Source organism: Notolepis coatsorum (genome assembly GCF_963971535.1).
Source record: "Notolepis coatsorum genome assembly, chromosome: 2".
NCBI classification, from domain to species: domain Eukaryota; kingdom Metazoa; phylum Chordata; class Actinopteri; order Aulopiformes; family Paralepididae; genus Notolepis; species Notolepis coatsorum.
In genome coordinates this window covers 101900737-101927188 of record NC_140166.1, presented here as the reverse complement: position 1 = coordinate 101927188, position 26452 = coordinate 101900737, and the positions used below count along the sequence as shown (strand labels likewise).

At 43.5% G+C, this 26452-nt stretch overlaps 1 protein-coding gene across 1 annotated transcript; it reads left to right on the top strand.

Moving 5' to 3' along the window:
• Nucleotides 1-3263: 3263 nt before the first annotated feature.
• Nucleotides 3264-3849, top strand: LOC311248948 (cofilin-2-like; the record flags this gene model as incomplete). Its single annotated transcript, XM_084338192.1, has 1 exon — nucleotides 3264-3849. One exon carries the CDS (start codon nucleotides 3264-3266, stop codon nucleotides 3765-3767), a length of 504 nt encoding a protein of 167 aa, XP_084194318.1. The 3' UTR covers nucleotides 3768-3849.
• Nucleotides 3850-26452: the final 22603 nt, after the last annotated feature.

The following is a 26452-nucleotide window of genomic DNA, read 5'->3' as shown; positions in this document are numbered from 1 at the left end:
TCACCCCACTTCTTAGGGACCTGCACTGGCTCCCCATTGCTGCACGAATCCGCTTCAAGGCCCTCGACCTAGCATACCGTGCGGCAAAGGGAACCGCTCCCGCCTACCTCCGGTCAATGGTCTCTAACTACACACCCTCAAGACCCCTACGCTCTGCATCTTCTGGCCGCCTCAGACCTACTCCTATCCAAGCTCCGGGAGGGTCATCAAAGAGAAGTCGCCTATTCTCAGTCCTTGCCCCACAATGGTGGAATGAACTACCCACCCCAGTTAGGACAGCCGAAACACGTCCAATCTTTTGCCGTCGACTAAAGACGCACTTCTTCAACCATTATCTGAATAAAAAAAAACGAAAAAAAACGAACTAACCTTACTGTCATGCACTTGTCCTAATAAACTAACCTACACTGTAGCACTCAACACTTTGATGAACATTGTTGCTCAGCTGATAGAGTTGTGCCCTTCCTGATGGGTTGTCGTACAGAACATGTAAGTCGCTTTGGGTAAAAGCGTCAGCTAAATGACTAAATGTAAATGTAAATGTAAATGTGTATAATGTCCACTGTCCCAGACTGTGTTGATGTATATCCACTGTCCAGACTGCATCCAGCTAGCCATATAGTTTCTTGTTAGCCAAGTTAGGCACCACAAGTACTGTGACGACAAGCTGTGTCTTTGCCCATTTCCGCGTCGAACAGCCTGCAAACTACCTGGCGTTCTATCGCCATGCTCTAAGACAAACTCTAACCTTAACCAACTTCGAAAGAGTGCCTAAGCTTAACCGTCGAAAAAACTTGCCATCACGCTCTAAGACAAACTCTAACCTTAACCAACTTCGAAGAGTGCCTAAGCCTAACCAGTGTAGAAACTGACGTCGGCCAATCAGAGAGCATCTCCGAGAAATGCGGCTACGGAAAGTATAGACGCTGCTTGCTTAGATGATCTAGATCGCTTGAAAACGCGCCCGGCTTCCATCATATTACATCATATTTCAACGCACAGTGCGTTACGCACTGATAGGCGAAATTTATTTGGTTGACCTATTTCATTGGCTGCGAGGATACAGCGATGAAACCAGTGCACGCCCTGCCGTGCGCGATATGTCTCACCCCGGCCTGAGAGGTATAGTTACTAGTGACTTCCTGTGAATGAAAAACAATTATTTATATTTGATATATTAACGTTATATTGTGCATTGGAAACACAAACATACTTAAAATGAGTAAATATTAAATATGTTTATTTTATTTCTAGGGCTCTAAAACAAAATATATATATATATATATATATATTTTCTTCTTCTCCTCTCTCTTTAACAGGGCGGTCGGCGCCCCAGCGCCCCTAGTGGAGAAACCACCACTGACTGGGAGTGCACCTGTCCTCACCCCCCAAGAACATTCTAACCCCTGTCTGTTGCACATTCCTGTTGTAATACTTGTCTGCTTGGGAAATACCATTAAAACCCCTTGAAACGCTCAATTCTCCTCTCCTGTGTTCAGCGATTGGGCTGTGTTCAAAACCCACTTCTCACAGCTCAGTTAACATGTTTGCTTCGTTTTGGATATATTTGTGTTAGCTCCTGGTTAGCCTACCTGTATTGCTAATGGTATGCTAATCTCCGTCAGCTCAAAGGACTTTCGGTTTCATATTTTAGTTGAGTGAACTTTGTACATATTATACTTTATTTAAAGGGCACATTCACATCAGCATTAAGTGACATTTGTAACTTTAGCTCATTTATTAATTTTACATTTAGTTGAAGTCATTTATACATACAATGTATTTGTATTGCATACTGTAATGCAATGTCATTGACAACAATTGTGTGATACATATTCTTTTTTGTGTATTTCAGTTTTACAAATTTACAAATTTACAAAACAGACAACAGTAAAGACAATCAACTTTGCTCCAGCTTCTGCGTCTCCTTTACTCTTGTTCACTATCCGTTGATTTGTGTACAGACACACACTGAGGGCGGAAGAATCACCATGTTTTGCATTCTCTTGTAAGGTATCTGGTTCTAAATGATCGTGCTAGATCTAGTGGACCACTGCGTTGTTCTAAGTCTAAGTATAGACTGTTTGGTCACCCGGTAAAAAGATGAGGTGCACAGCGGCGGCGGCGGCTGAATGAGTTCCAGGCAGACAAATCGCTCAGGTCTAATACACTGGGGGTGCTTTAATTGTCATTCTGTTGATAAGAGTATTTAAACTTGGAACTAGAAAAAGATCTGTGTAAGGTAGATAAAAAATAATTACAAAAAATGCGATTACGTTAACTATGGACAATCATGCGATTAATCGCGATTAAATATGTTAATCGATTGACAGCACTAATTATGACATCATACTGTGACATCACAAATGTTCTAGAATGTTATATTATGACATCATACTGTGACATCACAAATGTTGTACTTTGTGCTATTATGACATCATACTGTGACATCACAAATGTTCTAGAATGTGCTATTATGACATCATACTGTGACATCACAAATGTTCTAGAATGTTGTATGATGTCATAATAGTACATTCTAGAACATTTGTGATATATATATATATATACGCAGGAAAGAGGATTTCACAACAAATACAAACAAGAGAGACAGATCCTCAAAGAAAGGTTGGAGAGAGACCACATCAAGCTGGAGGTCAGAGAAGTGTTGCGACTGTACAAATACATATTGTATTTTATTTATAGATGTGTGAGTCATCTGTGAATGCTCAGTTAACATGTTTGCTTCGTTTTGGATATATTTGTGTTAGCTCCTGGTTAGCCTACCTTTATTGCTAATGTTATGCTAATCTCAGTCAGCTCAAAGGACTTTCGGTTTCATATTTGAGTTGAGTGAACTTTGTACATATTGTACTTTATTTAAAGGGCACATTCACATCAGCATTAAGTGACATTTGTAACTTTAGCTCATTTAGTAATTTTACATTTAGTTGAAGTCATTTATACATACAATGTATTTGTATTGTATACTGTAATGCAATGTCATTGACAACAATTGTGTGATATATATTATTTTTTGTGTATTTCAGTTTTACAAATTTGTAATGGAGAACAGACAACAGTAAAGACAATCAACTTTGCTTCAGCTTCTGGCTCTCCTTTACTCTTGTTCACTATCCGTTGATTTGTGTACAGACAAGCATCTTCACGGTATCAAGTGTGCGCGAGAGTCGAGAGCAACTGTTCATCACAGCTCATTCAATTTCAGACCAGACGCCGACCAATACACAACTACAACAACCATGGCTTCTGGTGTGACAGTAGCAGCAAATGTGCTTTTAGTCTTCAACAGCATGAAGGTGCGCAAGGCCCAGGTAAACGAGGATGAGAAGAGGATGAGGAAGAAGGCCGTTATGTTCTGCATGAGTGACGACAACAGGACGATTATTATCGAGGAGGGAAAAGAGATCCTCCAGGGTGAAGTGGGCACCACCATTGAAGACCCCTACAGGCACTTCGTACAAATGCTCCCCAGTGAGGATTGCCGTTATGCCCTCTATGACGCCTCCTTTGAGACCACGGACACTAAGAAGGAGGAGCTGGTCTTCATCTTTTGGGCCCCTGAGGCTGCCTCTTCGAAGAGCAAGATGCTCTACGCCTGCTCAAAAGATGCCATCAAGAAGAAGTTCACAGGCATCAAACATGAATGGCAGGTGAACAGTTTGGATGAAATCATAGATCGGAAGACCCTAGCTGAAAAGCTGGGAGGTGTGTCGGTGATCAGCCTTGAAGGCAAACCCCTCTAACTGAAGCCATTGCTCCAGGCTTCACCTGAGGCCTGCCAGACACATCTGATGCGATTAGCTGTTCATTCCAGTATGGTGTGAAGGAGGGGCAAAGATGGGACCATGATCATTATGGGACTTGGGGGTGGAATATTGTGGGTGGGTGAAGTGACAGTTGGGAAAACAATTCAATAAAATCCACAACTACAAACTGTCATTCCAGTTCAGATTCAGATTCAGATTCAGATTCCTTTATTGAGCCATTTGTGTAAAACACATTGGTAATTTTTGCAGCAATACAGTATGCATTTTCTATCTTTTTTCACAGTAAACAACACCAACACAGACAAGAAACGAAACAGTGCAGTGGGGGATTAATCAATAAAGTACATATATATATATATATCCAGTACGGACTAGTGCAGTGCAGTTAGTGTCATTGTGCCAGTGTCACTTGGGGGCAGAGGAGGGGGGGGGGGGGGTACCGAGGGGAAAATACACTTAATGTAAATGTTTGTGGACAGGGGCTTTGCTCTAGCTGGGTTCCATTTGAACGACTGCAGAGAAGGGACAAGCACAACTTTTCCAAAATTCTAAATATTTGATTCCTGACAATTATTTTTGTTCAAACTACCTTTTTTGTTTTGCCAAACATCTAGTTAAGTTCTTAAGTAAGATTGTGTAGTTGAGACTAGGTGTAGTACAAACCTATTTACTCTTGATTGCACAAGATGTATCGCAACCTTCTTTGGGCGAACACGGTTGAATGTTTGTTAATGTTCTTGTTTTTTTTCTGCAAATTCCAAAACTTCCATTTAATTTCCTGTTCTCTAGTATAAAAACATGGCATTGATGTAGTAAAACAAATGCATTCTTTTTACTTGTTAAAACCAGGATTCGATGGGCTTAGAAGTCTAGATGGTGTTCTGAAGGTCGGATGGGGAGCAATGTGTTTGAACGGCCTGTTCAGCGCTTAGATTGAATGGTGGATTTTTTGTATCGTCTCCTGATCTCTAATAAAAGGCACTAAACTACAACAAAATTTTTTTTTAAATTAAAAAAAAAGCATCTTCACGGCGGGCACTACAGCAACAAGGAAAACAAGGCCTGTTGAGATCAGAGGCTCTGTGTAGGATTGTTAGTAACTGTCTAACTGTACATATGGCTGTTTACACTAGTAACTGTTTACCTGCATATATAATTGTCTCCACCTGTGATTGCCTAGTTGCATATATATCTGTTCCCACTGGAGGGCGCTCTAGGCGGAGCCACCCAGGTACTCTACCTTATGGCAACTATAAAAGCAAAGGTATACACCCATTTCGTTCTCTCCCCCAATGTCTCAGAGAGAGAAGACTTGTGTTACTGCTGCTTACCATGTGAATAAAGACAAGTCACGCCAGTTCAGGCTCAAGATAGAAACCATGCCTCTTGACCACATTATTGTCGCCCTATAGCTGAGTTCTGTTAACAGGTTATGGGCCCAGATAACGCCGGGGCGAAATAGTGGAGGTACTGTAGCAAGCTTAGCTGAAGTTATAGGCTAGGATAGCACCGGGAGCACCGCGTGGCTAGTCGCTAGGCCAACAAGAGTAAAAGCTAAGCATAAGATTAACGAAGAGGATGGAAAACAAGAGAAGAGACAAGTGGCCGACATTCAATGGAAAAGCAGAGAACTACGAGCTCTGGGAAGAGCGCATGCTGTGCTGCATGCACGGGGCGGGGCTGAAGGAGACGATCCTGGGGCCCCCCACCGGAGAACTGACAGCGGAAGAGCAAGCCCTGGACGACCAGCGGAATGCTAGCGCGTACTGTGAGTTAGCGCCGATGCTTGACGACACCAGCCTGGGGCTGATATTCCGCGACACTAAAGACAGAGGCTGAGAAAGCCTGGCGGTACTGAGAGAGCATTTCATCGGGCGAGGAAGACCCAGAGTCGTGGCCCTCTACACAGCACTAACGGGCCTGAGGAAGGGGACCACCGAAACTGTGACCGAATACGTCAACAGAGTGGAGCAAATCACGACGCCATGAACGAGACAGAGGCCACGGACAAAATGGCGACTACAGGTGAGACGAAAGCCACGGACAAAATGGCGACTACAGGCTAGACGAAAGCCACGGACAAAATGGCGACTACGGACAAGATACGGCTGTGGACAGGATGACGACAGCGGACACGATGGCGGCGACTATCGACGTGAGATGAATCGAGATGACGCCCGGAGAATCGATGGAGGCGACTATCGACGGGAGATGAATCGAGACGACGCCCGGAAAATCGATGGCGGCAACGATCGACGTGAGGCGAGTCGAGACGACGCCCGGAGGATAATGGGACAAGAAGACTGCGCCTTTGGAGCGCGGACGGCGGGCATCGCCGGACCGGCCCAGATGCAGCAGGCCCAGAGAAGGGGACTGATCATGGACATGGGCGCGTCGTCCCATGTCATCAACAACAGGAGTCGGTTCAAGAACTTTGACGACACTTTCCACTCGGAGAGGCACTGCATGGAGCTGGCGGACGGTAGACGCATCTACGGATTGGCACAAGAGAGGGGAGATGCACAGGTATGCCTAACGGACAGCAGGGGGCGCCGGCGTACGGTGATGCTAAAGAACGCTCTATATGTACCATCGTCCCCACAAGGACTATTCTCTGTAATAGCCGCTACTGCAAGCGGCGCCAAGGTATTCTTCGATAAAGGTAAACATTTTCTTGTAGAACCTGACGGTACCCGGTTTGACATAAAGATGTACCAGAGAATATTTTATCTGAAAACGGAGTGTAATGACAACGACCAGTGTAACGATAATGATGATGTCTGTAGCGGGACGGCCAGTCACGATATTCAGACATGGCATGAGATTATGGGTCATTGTAATTACGAGGATTTACTAAAACTGCAAGTAGTGTCAGGGCATGCACATTGAGGGGGAGAAGCGTAGACCGGACAAAAATTGTTCAATGTGCAAAACGGGGAAGTTTACCCAACTGAGATACAGAAATCCCACAGACAGAGTAAGGGTACCACTTGCACTAGTTGACATGGACCTAGCAGGCCCAGTAAGCAACGAGTCCATAGGAGGTTTTAGATATGTACAGTATTTTACAGACGTGTGTACAGGGGCAGTGTTTGTTTACTTTATCAAAGAAAAGAGTGACACACTCCAGTCCACAGAAAGATTCCTGGCAAACGTAGCCCCTTATGGTACAGTAAGATGTTTGAGGTCAGACCACGAAACCGAGTTCACAAACAGTTCAAATCACTGTTGGGAAGGTATAAGATAAGACACGAGACGTCACGTACATACCCCACGCACCAGAGCGGGGTGGCAGAGAGGGAATGGCACACCCTTTTCGAAATGGCTAGGTGTAAGCTAGCAGATAGTAACTTACCAAAGAGCCTGTGGCATTATGCGGTGCAAGAAGCCGCTTACACCAGAAACAGGTGCTTTAATAAGCACTCGGGCACCACCCCGTATACAGCGCTGACAGGAAAGAAGTGTAATCTAGCCAGAATGCACCGATTTGAATCAGTGTGTTATGCGTACCCGCAGGACAGGGGAAAACCCAAGTCCAAGGATGTAAAAGGATTTTTCGTAGGACACGACAGACACGACCGGTAAAGGGATAGTGCAGAAACACATGCTAGTCACGTTTGTCACGAAGGCTACCTGTGAGGGCGAGACACAGACAGAGGAGCCAGAGCTGGACTCCAGAACAAGGTGTGTAGAAATAGAAACACATCACCCCAGTGTACTTAGTACAGTTGCGCAGACAGACAGTCAGCAACCCCCAGAGGGCGATGACGAGAAGCACCTGAGGGTGACGTCGAGCGCCTCAAGCAGTGGGAGGTATCCCCCAAGGGAACACAAACCCCCAGAATATCTGCCAGACTATGCCAGGAAAGGGAGTGACGAGGAGGACAGTACACCTACTCCCGTTGAGTAGTACAGGGTAGCCAGTGGGATAAACCCGACCTTTAAGGAGGCCACATTGTCCCCCAAAGAGGGCAGACAGACAGTGGGAGGGAAATGGTTGTATTCGATCCAGGAGGGTATTGAAGACCACAGTAAATACAAAGTATGGTTCATAGAAAATTGATTGAATGCTGAAGAATTGAGCCATATGTTTGGTCCCATGTTTAAGTACAGAGGTGGATGAGTTACCAGGTTTAAAATACTGAAATGGATCTTATGTTTAATCCCATGTTTAAGTACAAAGGTGTGTGGTTTACAATGTTAAAGTACAGAGGTGATTCAATGTTTAAAAATACAGAAGTGGATGATTTGATCATCGTTCCAGGCCACAAAAGAAAGACCTAGGCAGTTTAAACCATTTTATAGGTATGGACTTCGAACAGTCTGCCAACTGTGTACAAATATCCCAGAAGAGATATGTGGGGAAAGGTCCCGAGATGTTTTTGACTAAAGTAAGAAATGTATAGATAAACTGTGGGTAGCTTCATTCTGTTGGACAAACTGTACTCGCCCTGACCTATGTTCTGTAGTGAGTAAGAGTGTCGGAGTATGTTTGTTGACCCCACAGAGAATAATTAAACTACGTCAAAAATATGTTTTTTGTTATCCCAGAGGTGCTGCAGACGGACAGCGGTGTTTCAGAAAAGACAACAAAAGTTTAAGGGCTTAGGGCCTACAGGGATACTATCAGCCTGTGAAGCTGAGTATATGTTTCTAGCTATGACAATGCAAAAATGTGTTTATCTAGACTAGAGCAACTGCTCGAAGTGACGAAGATAAGGTTATGAATGTATTGTTCAAAATGCAGTAGGTAATTGAAATGTATCCTCTATACCGAATATGGTGTTTTTGAAGAATGGGCGTTCTGTCAAAACCGTTTAAAATGATGAACATTGTGTATGGAGACTGTTGTTTATAAGGACAACCCGGGGACCATTGTGATTACTAGGAACCTAAGGTGTCAATATAGATGTAAACATGTCATTATAAATAATATCATCTCATCAGGTATGCCATCAGATAAGAAAGAATGACACCGGTTTACTGTCCAACGGATGACAGAGTAATAGATACTATGAGGGAGCCTGTTTTCAAATAAAAATTGAAGGGATTTGTAAAGGTCATGTTTAATGTGAAGATATTGAATGTCATACCCTATGGATGTTTTTGGGGTTATATATTATTTCCTTTGTTAAATGTTTTTCCCAGAAGTCAGCCAGTATGCTAATGCAAACCTAAGTGGGAGTGTTGAAATCAGAGGCTCTGTGTAGGATTGTTAGTAACTGTCTAACTGTACATATGGCTGTTTACACTAGTAACTGTTTACCTGCATATATAATTGTCTCCACCTGTGATTGCCTAGTCCTAGTTGCATCCCCACTGGAGGGCGCTCTAGGCGGAGCCACCCAGGTACTCTACCTTATGGCAACTATAAAAGCAAAGGTATACACCCATTTCGTTCTCTCCCCCAATGTCTCTCAGAGAGAGAAGACTTGTGTTACTGCTGCTTACCATGTGAATAAAGACAAGTCACGCCAGTTCAGGCTCAAGATAGAAACCATGCCTCTTGACCACATTATTGTCGCCCTATAGCTGAGTTCTGTTAACAAGGCCCTCCGCCATCTCGTCAGCCTGAAAGCACCATGATCCGCTCCCTCAGACTCGTCCAGAGGACGACCTGCAGCCTCTGGTCCCTGCAGAACCCCAACCTCAGACAACACTGTCCTGCTGTAGCAGCTCTCATAACTCAGTCCAGAATGGCCAGTTCAGAGTACAGAATCGAGTGTGACACATTCGGGGAGCTGAAGGTTCCGGTGGATAAATACTACGGCGCCCAGACGGTCCGATCCACCATGAACTTCAAGATAGGACCCACTGAAAGAATGCCGATACAAGTGATCAAGGCGTTTGGTGTCCTGAAGAGGGCGTCAGCAGAGGTGAACAAGGACTACCACTCTACACACACCGCTCTCTGTAGAATATAATAGAATAGAATAGAAATACTTTTTTTCCCCCCACGGGATAATAAAAGTATTTCTATTCTATTCTATTCTATTCCGACGGCGAGGCCTGGAGCCTGCATCATACGGACCATATCTGACAAAGCCTTACACTATTACAAGGAAACAGCTTATGGCCCATGGATACAGCCTCCAAGACACAATAAATATTCCACACATTTGGACATAAAATAACACTTGGAATTTAAGATTCTGCTAATTATACGTTGCATATCTAGCCCCTCTCCCGCACTCCACACAAGCATCTTGACAGGTAGCTTATATGGATGGTAAATACAAGAAGATGGGCAGAACTGCCTGGCATTGTGTTGCCCAAAGACTTAAACCCGTATAATACAATGTACAATACTATAACCATAACCTAACCATAACTGAGATGGCAATAACGTGACTCTAACCTGGTTTTAAGTAACCTTTGACTCTAACCAAACCATAACCTAACCATAACTGAGATGGCACTAACGTGACTAACCTGTGGCACTAACTTGTGGCACTAACTGTGACTCTAACCTGTGGCACTAAATGTTGTGGCACTAACTGTGACTCTAACCTGTGGCACTAACTAAATAAACTACCCTAACTTACGACTAACCTAAATAAATGACTAACTTATGACTCTAACTTATGACTCGAACTTATGACTAACTTATGACTCTAACTTATGACTAACTTATGACTCTAACTTATGACTCTAACTCATGACTCTAACTTATGACTCTAACTTATGACTAACTTATGACTAACTTATGACTAACTTATGACTCTAACTTATGACTCTAACTCATGACTCTAACTTATGACTCTAACTTATGACTAAAGTAACTTATGACCATAACTTATGACCCTAACTTAAATAAATGACTAACTTATGACTAACTTATGACCCTAACTTAAATAAATGACTAACTTAAATAAATGAGTGACTCTAACTTGGTATTAGGGGGGAAAGGAAAGAGAGAGAAAGGTGTGAGGGAAAAAAATAAAGAATTTAGATAGTAGTTGTAGATTGCACCTTGCTTATATCCATTTCAACAACACAATTCAATGGGTTTACTTATCTTTTTAGCAACTTATTCACAAGACAATAATGAGAATGCATCCACTCATAACGGCTGTTTTAACTATGCAGATTTCAACTCAAAGTAACAGGTTTCTGCTTACCTTTTAGAAAAGTGGATCCTCTGAATGGATGTTCAGTCAATATTGTCCGCGAACAGGCTGGTAAGTCTGAATGAAGGCCCACCCAATTGTCATGTTTTAAACTCAGATACGTGAAAGTTGTAATAAGATATTTAAAGATAAAAGAGATGAAACACTTTTGACTATTTATTATAAAAAGTGAATAAGCAAGGTATAAACAGTGAATAAGCAAAGTATTATAAAAAGTGAATATAGCAAGGTACAATTGAAATCTAGTTGCTACAACCGGCCGATCGTGTAGAAAAGAAAAAGCAGTCAAGTCATTGTCCCGTCAGTCCAGTCCGTCCGTCCAGTCAGTGTCCAGCAGAAGTCAAAGCAGAGAAGTCCCTCCTTCCCTGTGAGGGTGCTCTTTATTAGTCCCATAGTCCAGTGTGTGTATGTGTCTGTCCTGAGTGCACGTCGTGTGTGTATTTGTCACATTCAGTGCATGTGTCAATTTAATGTGTGTTGGCGAGTCTGCGTTAGAGGTGTGCACGTTTTGTGCATGTGAGTGTGCGTGTGAGTAAATTGTGTGTGTGTGCAGGGCCGCCTGGGAGAAATGCGAGGCCCTGTGCAAGATTTAAACGCGAGCCCCCCCCCCCCCCCCCCCCCCCCCCCCCCCCCTAAAAGGTAAAAAAAAATATATATATATATATATATATAATATTTTATTTTTTATTTATTTTTTCATACAGTCAACATATTCTTAAATAATAGCGCTGCCAGAGGCTGGGCATGATACAGTCAACATATAGGAAGAGAGAGAGCGAGAGAGAGCTCCCGTTCTACAGTCAATATACAGTGTTATCGCTGCACACACCCGGCAATGCCCCTGACCCTCCACCAGAGCAAGGCCAGAGAGAGAGAGAGAGAGAGAGAGAGAGACACATTGGAAAGAAACAACCCAAAACCAGAGCAAATTGAAATGCTATTTGGCCCTAAACAGAGAGTACACAATGGCAGAATACCTGAGCACTGTGACTGACCCAATACTAAGAAGATCCTTGACTAGGTACAGACTCAGCCAGCACAGCCTAGCCATCGAGAAAGGCCGCCATAGGCAGACCTGGCTCCCAAGCGAAGACAGACCCACTGCACACAAGATGAGGTGGAAACCGAGCTCCACTTCTTAACAACCTGCCCACTATACCAAGACATACTTCCCACAAATTGCAAACACCCAAAGAGACTTTGAAAACATCGACAATAACTCAAAACTCCCATACCTACTGGGAGAAATACAAGAATGTGAAATAAAGCCCATTTGAATTGAAGAGAGAGAGATAGATAGAGCATGTCTGTTAGAAAGAGAGAGATAGAGAGAGAGCATGTCTGTTTGTGTGTGTGTGTTAGAGAGAGCATGTATATGTGTGTTAGAAAGAGAGAGAAATATAGAGAGAGAGAGCATGTCATTTTGTGTGTTAGAGAGAGATATAGAGCATGTCTGTGTGTGTTAGAAAGAGAGAGAGAGAGCATGTGTGTTTGTGTGTTAGAGAGAGAGAGCATGTCTGTGTGTGTGTGTGTGTGTTAGAGAGAGAGCATGTATGAGAGAGATAAGCAAAGATGAGCCCCTAAAGGATATTCAACTTTTAATGGAAGAACAAAACAGAAGGAAAAGATAACTTCACAAAGGCAACATGAATATACATAGATCCAAAAGGACACTTAAATCCAAAGAGAAGAGGGTCTATACCAGAGAAAACAAAGTAGCAAGGAGCCAATGGCCGACATCAGCTAAATAGGCTAACTGCAAATAGAGTAGCCAGGTACTGACACCAGGCCACACACACAACGGCTACTACAACAGCTAGCCGGCCCGTTTGGCTCAATATAACGTTAGCTACGTTAGCTAGCCGGCCCGCTTTGGCTCAATATAACATTAGGCTACAACAGCTAGCCGGCCCGTTTGGCTCCCGAGAGAGAGAGAGAGAGAGAGATATCCACGGCGGGAATAGAATAGAGTGCATTAAAAACTCACCAAACGTCCAAGAGGATGGAGACAACCGCGTGGAGTTGACAAAGTTCATCTGCCGAATGACCGTCCTCTTCATCTTGGCATAACAATGCTGCATGCGCTCTCTCTAGGTTAGCTAACGCTAGTTAGCCTTTAGCTAAGCTAGCTACTAACCGACATCATCATGGCTATCCCGACTGAACCACACGTTAGCACTCGATATTATAACGTAGCTAAAGCTAACTAGCTGTCCCTGCCTTTAGCTAAGCCGACATGGCTAGCCTAACTGAACTGTAACATGCAACAACTTTCATCTTCAGTCCATCTGCCGAATGACCGTCCTCTTTGTCTTGGCTGGCATAACTAAGCATAACCTCCAAAGCTGCACACGCGAAATAGTCAAATGCAGCTGACGCACGCCGGCGTACACATGATGTAACCCCTCCCTTCGTTGAAACCAATAGTATGTCTGCTGCAGAGCCCCAGAGCTCCAATAGTGAGTATGTCTGCTGCAGAGCCGCAGATCCAGGAACAAGTCAGACACATTCTACAAACGTGTCTAATGTGAAATATATAAGCATATAAGCAAAACTAGATTTTAGGTCTGTGATGAAAAAGGGCCTCGCGGGAAGGGGGCCCCAGCAAAAAATAAAAAATAAATAAAAAATAATAATAAAAGAAATAATAAATAAAAAATATTTTATTTTTATTTATTTTTTATTTTTTTGTGCGAGGCCCCCCTTCCCGCGAGGCCCTGTGCGACCGCACTGCTCGCACACCCCCTGAGGCGGCCCTGTGTGTGTGCGTGTGTGTCTTTATCGATAACGATCTGTGATTAATGGAGACTGTGGTATGTTGACCAGTACCTGACCGGGGATTTATAATCCCTTGGCTAGTCGTATATATTAGTGACTTGTGGCATTTTGTGACAATGAGTTGAATTATTTGATCTGGGCTAATCTGGTGAGATCTCTCACCAAAGGTTCTAATGGACTTTAAGTGGATACACTGATTGTGATCTGGTCCGGAGGTTTGCCAGATGTGGCAGTGTCCAGCGTGGAGTCAATGTGTGTGTGTGTGTGTGTGTGTGTGTGCGTGTGTGTGTGTGTGTGTGTGTGTGTGTGTGTGTGTGTGTGTGTGTGTGTGTGTGTGTGTGTGTGTGTGTGTGTGTGTGTGTGTGTGTAGTGAGAGAGTGAGGGGGGAAGGGATGTGCTTGTGTGTCTCTGGAACTCTTGCTCTGGCTGTGTTGTGTAATTTAGAATTGTCTATTGTCTTAATTCAGTATTATTCATCAAATACCATGGTCATTTGACAGTAACAACCTCCGGTCAAGATGCAAAAAATAATAAATGTTTTCATGAATACATTATCCTGTGGTGAATATGAGTATAATTTCGGAATGATCCAGGCTAATTCCTGGGAGGCCGGCTACAGGGCGCAACGTGAATTCTACTAAAACCATTGGCGTTTCGGGCGGCTAGGTGGTGCAGTGAGCAAGGCGCTCACCACCAATGCAGGAGACGCTGGGTTCGAGCCCAGCTCTCCGCATTGCTATCAGCTTGGCTGGTCGTTCATACTAATACAATTGGCAGTATTAGGGGGTGGGGATCGGACGTTGTGGACAGCGACTCCTACAGGTCGGTTGGTGCGCCTGCGCAGCAGAATCAGGAAGCGACGGGGGCGGCGTGCCCTCCAAACGCAGACCCCCGACGCTGAGAGATCGCGCTGTGCAGGTGAAAATATGCGACTGCTGCTTCCTCGAGTACCAGAGGGGACACATGATGTAAGGCTTAGTCCACATTGCAGCCGGCTTGTGGGAGGCATGGCCTAACAGCGTTCGAGACAGGGGAGGGTAGAATTGGACGTTACGAAATTGGGATGGGAGAAAAATTGTAAATGGGAGAAAAAAAAACCCATTGGCGTTTCGTCCCTGTACACGCTACTATTTTCAAATCTATATCATATGTATTATGTTTCATCATGAATGCATGATTATTTGATTGCCAGTAACATCATTCGTTATTACCACAACACGCCGATCAGGGGGATGGGTATGATAACCTTGCACGATCAAGCTGAAATTGACGTCAGATTGTCCTTACCTGTGGTCAGTGGTATTCCAAAAAGATTATTCCAATTATTTGATCGCCATCTGGTCCATCCTATGTCCATCTGGTCCACGACATAACCCACCACAACATATGGATTGGGGGTCCCGAAAACGATTCAATGCGATTGGGTGAAGCCCTAGGTTTCCCATTACTAGAAAAGTCCCTCCGGATACATTTGAGTGTAGCACCCGGTCTGGAACAGGGTTTACTGCACTCTCGATACTGCCTACTAGCAGGATCTGGCCGGTACTGCACCTTCGGAGTCCCAGTATGCCTTTTAATGGCAACATACAGGTCCCTGACATTGAATAGGATATTAAAATCGGGAAAAAAGGGAAAACAATCCATTAACTGTTGGCACCCAATAACGTATATATACGTGAATGGCCCCGAAAGTGTTAAATTGTAACCCCCATCTCGCTCGTTGAACAATTTCTTAATATTTCCTGGGAGTTAATTCTTTTTGGCTGTATACATTATTTGTGCAGTTTAATACAGTACAACATCAGTACATTTTTATAATTTTGACTGTAACAATAGTGAATGAGTTTGGTCCAGATATCCAACCTTGTGAATGATGCGTACAGCTCTTTTCTCGAGGATAATTAACTTTGAATGTTAAAGTGTGTAAACAAAGGTGCAGATCACGGTCTGTACCTATGCCCTATCCGTTATATGTTACAATAAAATAAATATAGCTGATAGGTAAATAGATCTGGAGCAATTGATGGCTCTTTTGACAGATGTTATCATCTATTACCAACTTTCACCAGTTCAGCAAAAAGAAGATGGAAAAAACAATCTTCTCTGCCTTAAAGTCCCCATGAAGCGGCTAGCAGAATGCTTTTTGATTCTGCATATTTACATTTCACATGCTTCCCCTGAACAAGAGTCATGAGAAGCACCTCTTTCACATGCTTCCCCTGAACAAGAGTCAAGAGAAGCACCTCTTTCACATGCTTCCCCTGAACAAGAGTCACGAGAAGCACCTATTTCACATGCTTCCCCTGAACAAGAGTCACGAGAAGCACCTCTTTCACATGCTTCCCCTGAACAAGAGTCACGAGAAGCACCTCTTTCACATGCTTCCCCTGAACAAGAGTCACGAGAAGCACCTCTTTCACATGCTTCCCCTGAACAAGAGTCACGAGAAGCACCTCTTTCACATGCTTCCCCTGAACAAGAGTCACGAGAAGCACCTCTTTCACATGCTTCCCCTGAACAAGTCACGAGAAGCATGGCCGCCTAGTTATAGTTGAAAGTGGGGGTGCAAGATTTTTTTGTAATTTTTTTTTTCCTTTTTTTTTTTTTTCCTTTTTTTTTGTGTGCAAGGGGTGGTTTGGAGGGGGTCCGGCACGACCCCCTCCACGGCAGTTTTTTTAACATTTAATGAACACCTGTATGTGCAATTTCCTGCAATATAGAGCCTTCAATCTTGACCAAAATAAAGCTGCTCTTTTCACTATAAAACTCAGTTTATATTGCAGTATGATAGCTATAATAATAATAACTTCACTGCGAGGGCTCTTTTAGCTAACGCTAGCTAGGCACGTATGATAGCCAATTACTATTATAATAATAATAATAATAACTTTCCCATCCTCCCAAAGCCCCTCCGGCCCCGTTCACATCCGCAGCGCAGTACCAACAACAACAACAACAACAACAACTAATTGACGCTATCAATAGCCCCAGTGAGCGCGGCGGCTGAATGAATGAATGAAAACTTTATTTAACAGATTGCAGAATGGGTACAATACAGTACGGCTCAATACACACAATTGTTAAGGCGATGCAGACCAGAGAAAGACGTTTGTCTTGTTTACATCAGGGTCCACGTTAACCCCTTTCGTGACTGTGCTGCACCGAGTGAATCCACAGTCACTTGCTCCTCAATGGGAAACTAACCTAGATTTACCATGAATGACTGGTTCTGGCCGAACCGTTCGTTATACAAGTATCACAGAGACATTATAAAGGTGCTCACAGTTGCACGAGGGGTTCGCACAGAGATACGGGATGGTTTGAAAGCTCGGCGTTGCTAATAAATAATTTTAATATTTTTTTATAAACTGCTCAAAGCGGCATTATTTCCGCCGTTGGGTGATCACAGCGCCTGCGCACCATCCCGTATCTCTGGATTCACTCGGTGCAGTGCAGCAGCGCCGAGGCTCACCATACGAGAAATATTCAGTTTCAATCTGTTTGCGCATTTAGTATACAGTCACAGTGTTCGACTTACATGATGATTTGCTCCATTTTGATGTAAACGCCGAAGAATAATCCTCACAATGTTATCCAATATCCAGCCTGAATTTTTCAAGGGCTTTCGAAAAAGCCGCCTCCCCCAACATGTCGTATACGTCATGCCGACGAACCGTGGCCCGTGGGCACTGGATCAAACCATTAAAGTGGGGGGTCACACAATCTTTGGAAACTTAAAAACTTGCTATTAAGTGTCATTGCGTATTATTAATTTGATTGAAATTACGTAGTTATGGTTAGATTTATATATGGGAGGGGGGGGGGTATATCATATTTTTCATATGATCAAAAAGTGGGGGAGCAAAATCAGATGTTTGCCCCCCCATGTTCAATAGTCATAGAGCAGCTGCATCGCGTGCTCTTATGCGCAGGCGTCTATGACGAGAAGCACCTCTTTCACATGCTTCCCCTGAACAAGTCACGAGAAGCGCCTCTTTCACATGCTTCCCCTGAACAAGTCACGAGAAGCTTCTTTCACATGCTTCCCCTGAACAAGAAACGAAAAGCACCTCTTTCACATGCTTCCCCTGAACAAGTCACAAGAAGCACCTCTTTCACATGCTTCCCCTGAACAAGAGTCATGAGAAGCGCCTCTTTCATATGCTTCCCCTGAACAAGAGTCAAGAGAAGCACCTCTTTCACATGCTTCCCCTGAACAAGTCACGAGAAGCACCTATTTCACATGCTTCCCCTGAACAAGAGTCACGAGAAGCACCTCTTTCACATGCTTCCCCTGAACAAGAGTCACGAGAAGCACCTCTTTCACATGCTTCCCCTGAACAAGAGTCACGAGAAGCACCTCTTTCACATGCTTCCCCTGAACAAGAGTCACGAGAAGCACCTCTTTCACATGCTTCCCCTGAACAAGAGTCACGAGAAGCACCTCTTTCACATGCTTCCCCTGAACAAGAGTCACGAGAAGCACCTCTTTCACATGCTTCCCCTGAACAAGTCACGAGAAGCATGGCCGCCTAGTTATAGTTGAAAGTGGGGGTGCAAGATTTTTTTGTATTTTTTTTTTTCCTTTTTTTTTTTTTTTTTTTTTTGTGTGCAAGGGGTGGTTTGGAGGGGGTCCGGCACGACCCCCTCCACGGCAGATTTTTTAACATTTAATGAACACCTGTATGTGCAATTTCCTGCAATATAGAGCCTTCAATCTTGACCAAAATAAAGCTGCTCTTTTCACTATAAAACTCAGTTTATATTGCAGTATGATAGCTATAATAATAATAACTTCACTGCGAGGGCTCTTTTAGCTAACGCTAGCTAGGCACGTATGATAGCCAATTACTATTATAATAATAATAATAATAACTTTCCCATCCTCCCAAAGCCCCTCCGGCCCCGTTCACATCCGCAGCGCAGTACCAACAACAACAACAACAACAACAACAACTAATTGACGCTATCAATAGCCCCAGTGAGCGCGGCGGCTGAATGAATGAATGAAAACTTTATTTAACAGATTGCAGAATGGGTACAATACAGTACGGCTCAATACACACAATTGTTAAGGCGATGCAGACCAGAGAAAGACGTTTGTCTTGTTTACATCAGGGTCCACGTTAACCCCTTTCGTGACTGTGCTGCACCGAGTGAATCCACAGTCACTTGCTCCTCAATGGGAAACTAACCTAGATTTACCATGAAGGACTGGTTCTGGCCGAACCGTTCGTTATACAAGTATCACAGAGACATTATAAAGGTGCTCACAGTTGCACGAGGGGTTCGCACAGAGATACGGGATGGTTTGAAAGCTCGGCGTTGCTAATAAATAATTTTAATATTTTTTTATAAACTGCTCAAAGCGGCATTATTTCCGCCGTTGGGTGATCACAGCGCCTGCGCACCATCCCGTATCTCTGGATTCACTCGGTGCAGTGCAGCAGCGCCGAGGCTCACCATACGAGAAATATTCAGTTTCAATCTGTTTGCGCATTTAGTATACAGTCACAGTGTTCGACTTACATGATGATTTGCTCCATTTTGATGTAAACGCCGAAGAATAATCCTCACAATGTTATCCAATATCCAGCCTGAATTTTTCAAGGGCTTTCGAAAAAGCCGCCTCCCCCAACATGTCGTATACGTCATGCCGACGAACCGTGGCCCGTGGGCACTGGATCAAACCATTAAAGTGGGGGGTCACACAATCTTTGGAAACTTAAAAACTTGCTATTAAGTGTCATTGCGTATTATTAATTTGATTGAAATTACGTAGTTATGGTTAGATTTATATATGGGAGGGGGGGGGGGTATATCATATTTTTCATATGATCAAAAAGTGGGGGAGCAAAATCAGATGTTTGCCCCCCCATGTTCAATAGTCATAGAGCAGCTGCATCGCGTGCTCTTATGCGCAGGCGTCTATGACGAGAAGCACCTCTTTCACATGCTTCCCCTGAACAAGTCACGAGAAGCGCCTCTTTCACATGCTTCCCCTGAACAAGTCACGAGAAGCTTCTTTCACATGCTTCCCCTGAACAAGAAACGAAAAGCACCTCTTTCACATGCTTCCCCTGAACAAGTCACAAGAAGCACCTCTTTCACATGCTTCCCCTGAACAAGAGTCATGAGAAGCGCCTCTTTCACATGCTTCCCCTGAACAAGTCACAAGAAGCACCTCTTTCACATGCTTCCCCTGAACAAGAGTCATGAGAAGCGCCTCTTTCATATGCTTCCCCTGAACAAGAGTCAAGAGAAGCACCTCTTTCACATGCTTCCCCTGAACAAGTCACGAGAAGCACCTATTTCACATGCTTCCCCTGAACAAGAGTCACGAGAAGCACCTCTTTCACATGCTTCCCCTGAACAAGAGTCACGAGAAGCACCTCTTTCACATGCTTCCCCTGAACAAGAGTCACGAGAAGCACCTCTTTCACATGCTTCCCCTGAACAAGAGTCACGAGAAGCACCTCTTTCACATGCTTCCCCTGAACAAGAGTCACGAGAAGCACCTCTTTCACATGCTTCCCCTGAACAAGTCACGAGAAGCACCTATTTCACATGCTTCCCCTGAACAAGAGTCACGAGAAGCACCTCTTTCACATGCTTCCCCTGAACAAGTCACGAGGAGCACCTCTTTCACATTCTTCCCCTAGAGGCAGAGTAGCTACCAACACGTCTGGAAGGAATATAATAGCAGCAGTTGGTGGTGATATTTTCCAAGAAATTGTGATCTGGGTCTATATCTTCAAAATCCAGCATTCATAAAGTTGTTTAGTGCAATATATAAAGTAGTATAACATATAATATAGCATAATATAGAATGCATAGTGCTACAGAGTTAAATGCAGTACCTGAGAATACCCATGAACACTGGACAGACTTCTAGTCTCTCTCAAACCTCTCCAGTTGGTCTATGCTCCTGATACAGAGCCCTTTGGCGTTTTCTGCTACACCCATTGGTTTGATGAAAACCTTGCAGCTGACAGTCCAGGTGGATTGTAACTTGCCCTGCTTTCTAAGAAGCCTTGCTTGCCTGGCAATATCTGCATTTCGTTTGGTGAGATGCTCATTAATGTATACATTTGATCCTTTGAGATTCCTCCCCTGCCTGAGTAGATCAACTTTATTATTCCTGTTAGTAAAACGAACGCTTATGGCAGGTGTGGCAGGCTTGCCCTTCACATCCCTGACTGGCAGTGTGTGACATGCCTCAATATTGTTTTTGCCAATGACAATGTTTTTGCTTTGTAGGAATGCAGTTACCTGCTCCTCTGTTGTCTCCTCATGTCCGTTTCCTTCCTCAAGCTTGGCGCCTTTGTCAGCCTGGAGGTAGTTCCGAGGTTTGATCACTAGACCAGAGATGATGACATCGTTCATCCTTGAGTATTGCTCCAGATCAGACACTTGGTTTTCCAGATATACAATTTTCTTCTCTTGTTCCATGTTCTGTCATTTGAGCTTCTTGATTTCTCCCAGTAGCTCAGTTATGACACAATTCTGCTTCGTCAATGTCGCAATTTCACTAGTCATCATGTTCATTGACTCTTTTAAATCCTCCATGTCCTTCTGTAGCATTTTTATGGCCATTTGCGAGACCGACAGGAGCTGCTAGCTAGTTAGCTTCGGCGCAGCCCCGCTGCGATCGGATCCCGCCCGGTGCCTTGTGTCGGATCCCGCCCAGAGATGGCTGAAGATGCCCAGGAGCGATGTACACAATAATCCAAAAACTGATTTAAAAAATAATATAAAAAATGTATATTTAAAAAATTTATATAAACTGCAGACTTGGAATTCCTGGTAAATATAATTTAGCATATTCATAGATCCTCAATTAGGTCTAGAGATGCTGCTATGCCACTTTCAGTAGTTTATTGAACAATTTGGTTCAGAAAACATGTTTATACATTGTTATTGTCATATTGTTATTGCTATATTGTTAGTTATAAAGGGTTTAAAATCCATCTAGATTGGATCTTTAATATGATTGACAGCAACATGTAGGGGGGAAAGCTAATTTGAATGATCATTCTCAGGTTAATTTCAGTTCATCAACTGGAACATTTTCCGTTCATCAACTGGAACATTTTCAAGCAGTTGCTAGATAGACATCATGTTAGAAACTAAAATGTGTACAACTTCAGCTAGGGGTGGGAATTGATAAGATATGATCGATACCGATCCCATTATCGATCCGATTCTTTATCGATTGCCTTATCGATTCCTGATAAATTGTTGGGTGGTAAAATAATACATACAGGTTTATTAGTGTTAACTTACTTTTATTTCTTAATCTCTGAACAGAACATACAGTACAGCATATACAGTAAACCACACAACATTTAAAAAAAATTGGTAATAAAACATTTGAATATGTCAGTGCTCCCTTTTTTTTAAAGGGTATGAGATGGAACCAAAAATAAAACTGACATAAAATCAACAATTATTCTGTAGAAAGTAAATAAGCATGTCTATCTAAGAACATTTGAACATGTTACTGGAATAAATTGCAATGCTCCTTTTTACGGTAAAAGGGTATGCTGGAACCTGTTAAATAATTACTAAGTTAAGACACAGCACATAGGCCACGATCCAGGAGACACAGCACACACCCCCCTCACTCTCAACACACACACATTGACTTCAAGTTCACACTGGACACGGCTGCATCTGGCAAAGCTCCAGACCAGATCACAATCAGTGTATCCACTTAAGTCCATTAGAACCTTTGGTGAGGGACCACAAGTCGCTAATATACGACTAGCCAAGGGATTAGAGACCCCGGTCAACCGCTGGTCAAAATACCACAGTCTCCATTAATCACAGATCGTTATCGATAGAGACACACACGCACATATGAGCACGTAAATGTGTGTACCACTCACTCATGCACGCCTGACATACAGGCTGACCAATACACACAGACAGACAACGTGCACTCAGGACAAAGACACATACACACTGGAGCCGCTAATAAAACACCCTGACAGGGAAGGAGCAGGACTTCTGCTTTGACTTCTTCTGGACGGACTGGACTTCACTTCTCTGCTTTTGACTGGACTGGACTGACGGAACAATGACTTGACTGATTTTCTTTTCTACACGACCGGCCGGTTGTACCAACTAGATTTCAATTGTACCTTGCTTATTCACTTTTTATATTACATTGCTTGTTCACTTTTTATAATAAATACCTTCAAAAGTGTTTCATCTATTTTATCTTTAAATATCTTATTACAACTTTCACGTCCGGGTTTAAAACGTGACAATTTGGCGTTCCCTGGGTGGGCCTTCATTCAGACTTACCAGCCTGTTCGCTGACAATATTGACTGAACATCCACTCAGAGGATCCACTTTCAAAGGTAAGCAGAAACGTGTTACGTTAAGTCGAAATCTGCATAGTTAAAACAGCCGTTATGAGTGGATGCATTCTCATTATTGTCTTGTGAATAAGTTGCTAAAAAGATAAGTAAACCCATTGAATTGTGTTGTTGAAATGGATATAAGCAGGGTGCAATCTACATTTCGATCTAAAAACTTTTTTATTCTTTTCCCTCACACCTTTCTCTCTCTTTATTTTTTCCCCTAATACCAAGTTAGAGTCACCCACATATTTAAGTTAGTCATTTATTTAAGTTAGTGCCATTATTTAAGTTAGGGTCGTTTATTTAAGTTAGAGCCACAGGTACAAATACCACGTTAGTGTCACGTTATTCCCATATTTCATATGGCTAGGTTATGGTTTGGTTAGAGTCTACAGTTAGTGCCACAGGTTAGAGTCATGGTTAGAGTCAAGTTATTCCCATATTTCATATGGCTAGGTTATGGTTTGGCTAGAGTCAATGGTTACTTAAAACCAGGTTAGTGTCACGTTATTCCCATATTTCATATGGCTAGGTTATGGTTTGGTTAGAGTTAATGGTTACTTAAAACCAGGTTAGTGTCACGTTATTCCCATATTTCATATATGGCTAGGTTATGGTTATAGTATTGTACATTGTATTATACAGGCTTAGGTTTTTGGGCAACACAATGCCAGGCAGTTCTGCCCATCTTCTTGTATTTACCGTCCATATAAGCTACCTGTCTAGGTGCTTGTGTGGAGTGAGGGAGGGGGCTAGATATGCAACGTATAATTAGCAGAATCTTAAATTCGAAGTGTTATTTTATCTCCAAATGTGTGGAATATTTATTGTGTCTTGTAGGCTGTATCCATGGGTCATGAGCTGTTTCCTTGAAATAGTGTAAGGCTTTGTCAGATATGGTCCGTATGATGCAGGCTCCAGGCCTCGCCGTCGGAGAACGGTGTGTGTAGAGTGGTACCTGCACGGTGGGTTTCGCGGGTGGATTTTGCTCGGACTGAGTCCATTTGAGCCCAAGTGGGTACAATTTTACTCAGTTTGGGTAGGGTGTGCTCGGTTTGTGTGGGGTTTGCTCGGTGAAATTTACTGTGTATATGGTCATGATTGAATGGTATAAGCAGCGGTTATATGGCTATATATATAAGATGTGCATTGCTATGTTGCATTATTTTGCTGCTCTGCGGAAGAGGGGTGCTGGTTTCGCGGACTTTTTAACCCTTGCAGCGGCCGCGCGAGGGGGCAGGTCTGTGGAACCGCTGACGGTTGAACCCTCTTCACATTGCAGTTTCAGACTATGCGTTGACGATCTAGTTGATTAAATATAGGCGGGTATATGCTCCGGACCAGATCTGAGAAGGAGCGGGTATTATATTATATTATGCTATATATGCAGTTGTGGTTAGTTGCAGTTGTGGTTAGTTTATGTGGAAGTGGGTACCAAACTTCTCCGTTGCGACCACTCTGAACACCGCCGTGCGCACTGCCAGCTCACTGCCCCGGTACGCCAGCCGCAAGCGAAGGCGGGCGGGCTGGCAGGCGACCAGCGCTTCACTTTCGCTCCCATGTTAATGGGCGTAGCTGTGCCCACCACGGGCGCGCGACTCGTGGGCTGGAAGCAATCGTTTTCGTTTTGGTTGGATACAGAGGCGTGCACCACGCGCATGTTCACAGAAATATTATACACTCAATATCTGCGTTATTACCACACATATAGATGCTGTTAAACCAGCAATCTTTATCTTTCCCAATGCGAATTAACCATATTACGGAGTAGGCTACAGTCACACTGATCATCATTCTATAATGAATACTGATATTCTAATTAAATATATAATAACTGGTTATACATGTGTAGAAGGGTGGATTATCCCTGTTTATGGGAGTAGTAGTACACAGCCACCTGGTAGCAGGATACTATAGAATTGGATCTATATGTACCCCCGTCTTTGGCCCGGAACGTCGTTCTGGAGGGCGTGCAGCAGGAGTGGATGGGGCCCAGGATTTACTAACCTGGGGGATGGTACTCTGGTCTCCCTCGCCTTCCAAGGCGGTCAGCAGTAGCTCCCCACACACTCACTTCCCCCAGTACCTCCGACAGCCCTCCCACACCCGGTGACTGTCAGTTCAATAGTGTTATTGGGCTTCCCTTTAAGCAGTACCCTTCCTTGACCACCTGTATAGACCCTTTAATTAATGTGCTGCGAATGGGTTGGAAGGGTTAAATAGTTATACCAGTCACAAGTATTTACCCAGGGGTTAGGTTAGCATATATGGAAGAAACAGACACACACAGTGCTCCCAATTCTGTCTACTTTATATGAAGCCTGGTCAGTTTATCAGTTACAAATTGTACTTCAGATTATTCAGATAGCACATATTCATAAACGGCACCGGGTGCTCTCACTGGTAATGTAGGGGAACACTATTCCCATCATAGGCACCGCATGCTCAATACATTAATAATAACCCGGCTTAGATTAGGGGAGACCCAGGCACAAAGTAGATGATTCATTGGGAATTCAAATAACAATAATAATAATACAAAAATACAAAAGAAACCAAGTAAATGTGGGCCCACGTTACCAAATAAAACCTACACTAAAGCCGGCTTATATTGTTTGGGGTACCCCTTAGACACTGGTCGTTATAGCGTTCGCTTGAATGGACATTGCTGTGGGCACACGAGGTACCGTTCGTACTTAGCCAAGATGGCGGACCCACTCCTATCAGAGTGTCTACTTTCCGTAGCTCCATTTCTGCAGACCCCTCTCTGATTGGTTGAGCCCATTTCTGCAGACCCCTCTCTGATTGGCAGAGCGCGCGCATGAGCCGCGACAAACGCCTCTAGCCAGGAATCGAAACTCCGTTAAGCTCCAGAGAGAGAGGCTGAAAACCCACAGTTCTTGCCCGACGGATGGGAGCCGAATCCCGGATCCGAGTTTTCTCATGAATACCCCCAAAACATGGAGGTCGCGAACGCAATTTATACGCATGGAAGTATTGATTACGCCATAACGAATCATTAAAAAAATATACCGTTAACTGGAATATGTTGTGTGTGCCTTTACACATATGTTGGATTATGTAATTGGTTTGTCATTAAAAACCAATAATAATCGCTCGCATCGCCGGCTTCGCTGACCAGAGCTCTCTCAGATTCAAAGTTTTAATTGCAGCCTGGAACATACATGTTTCAGAACCAATGTGTAACTAGACAGTTACAATATAACATTTATATTAATTAACCCAGTTAATGCCTTAAGAGAAAGAGTCTGGTGGTCAATGTCGGATTGCTACGGAAATGTTGTGTCTTACTAATAATAACTAATTTCTTGGTCAATAGAAGTCTCTGTGATACTTTCTGAATATGATTTGGGAACATCA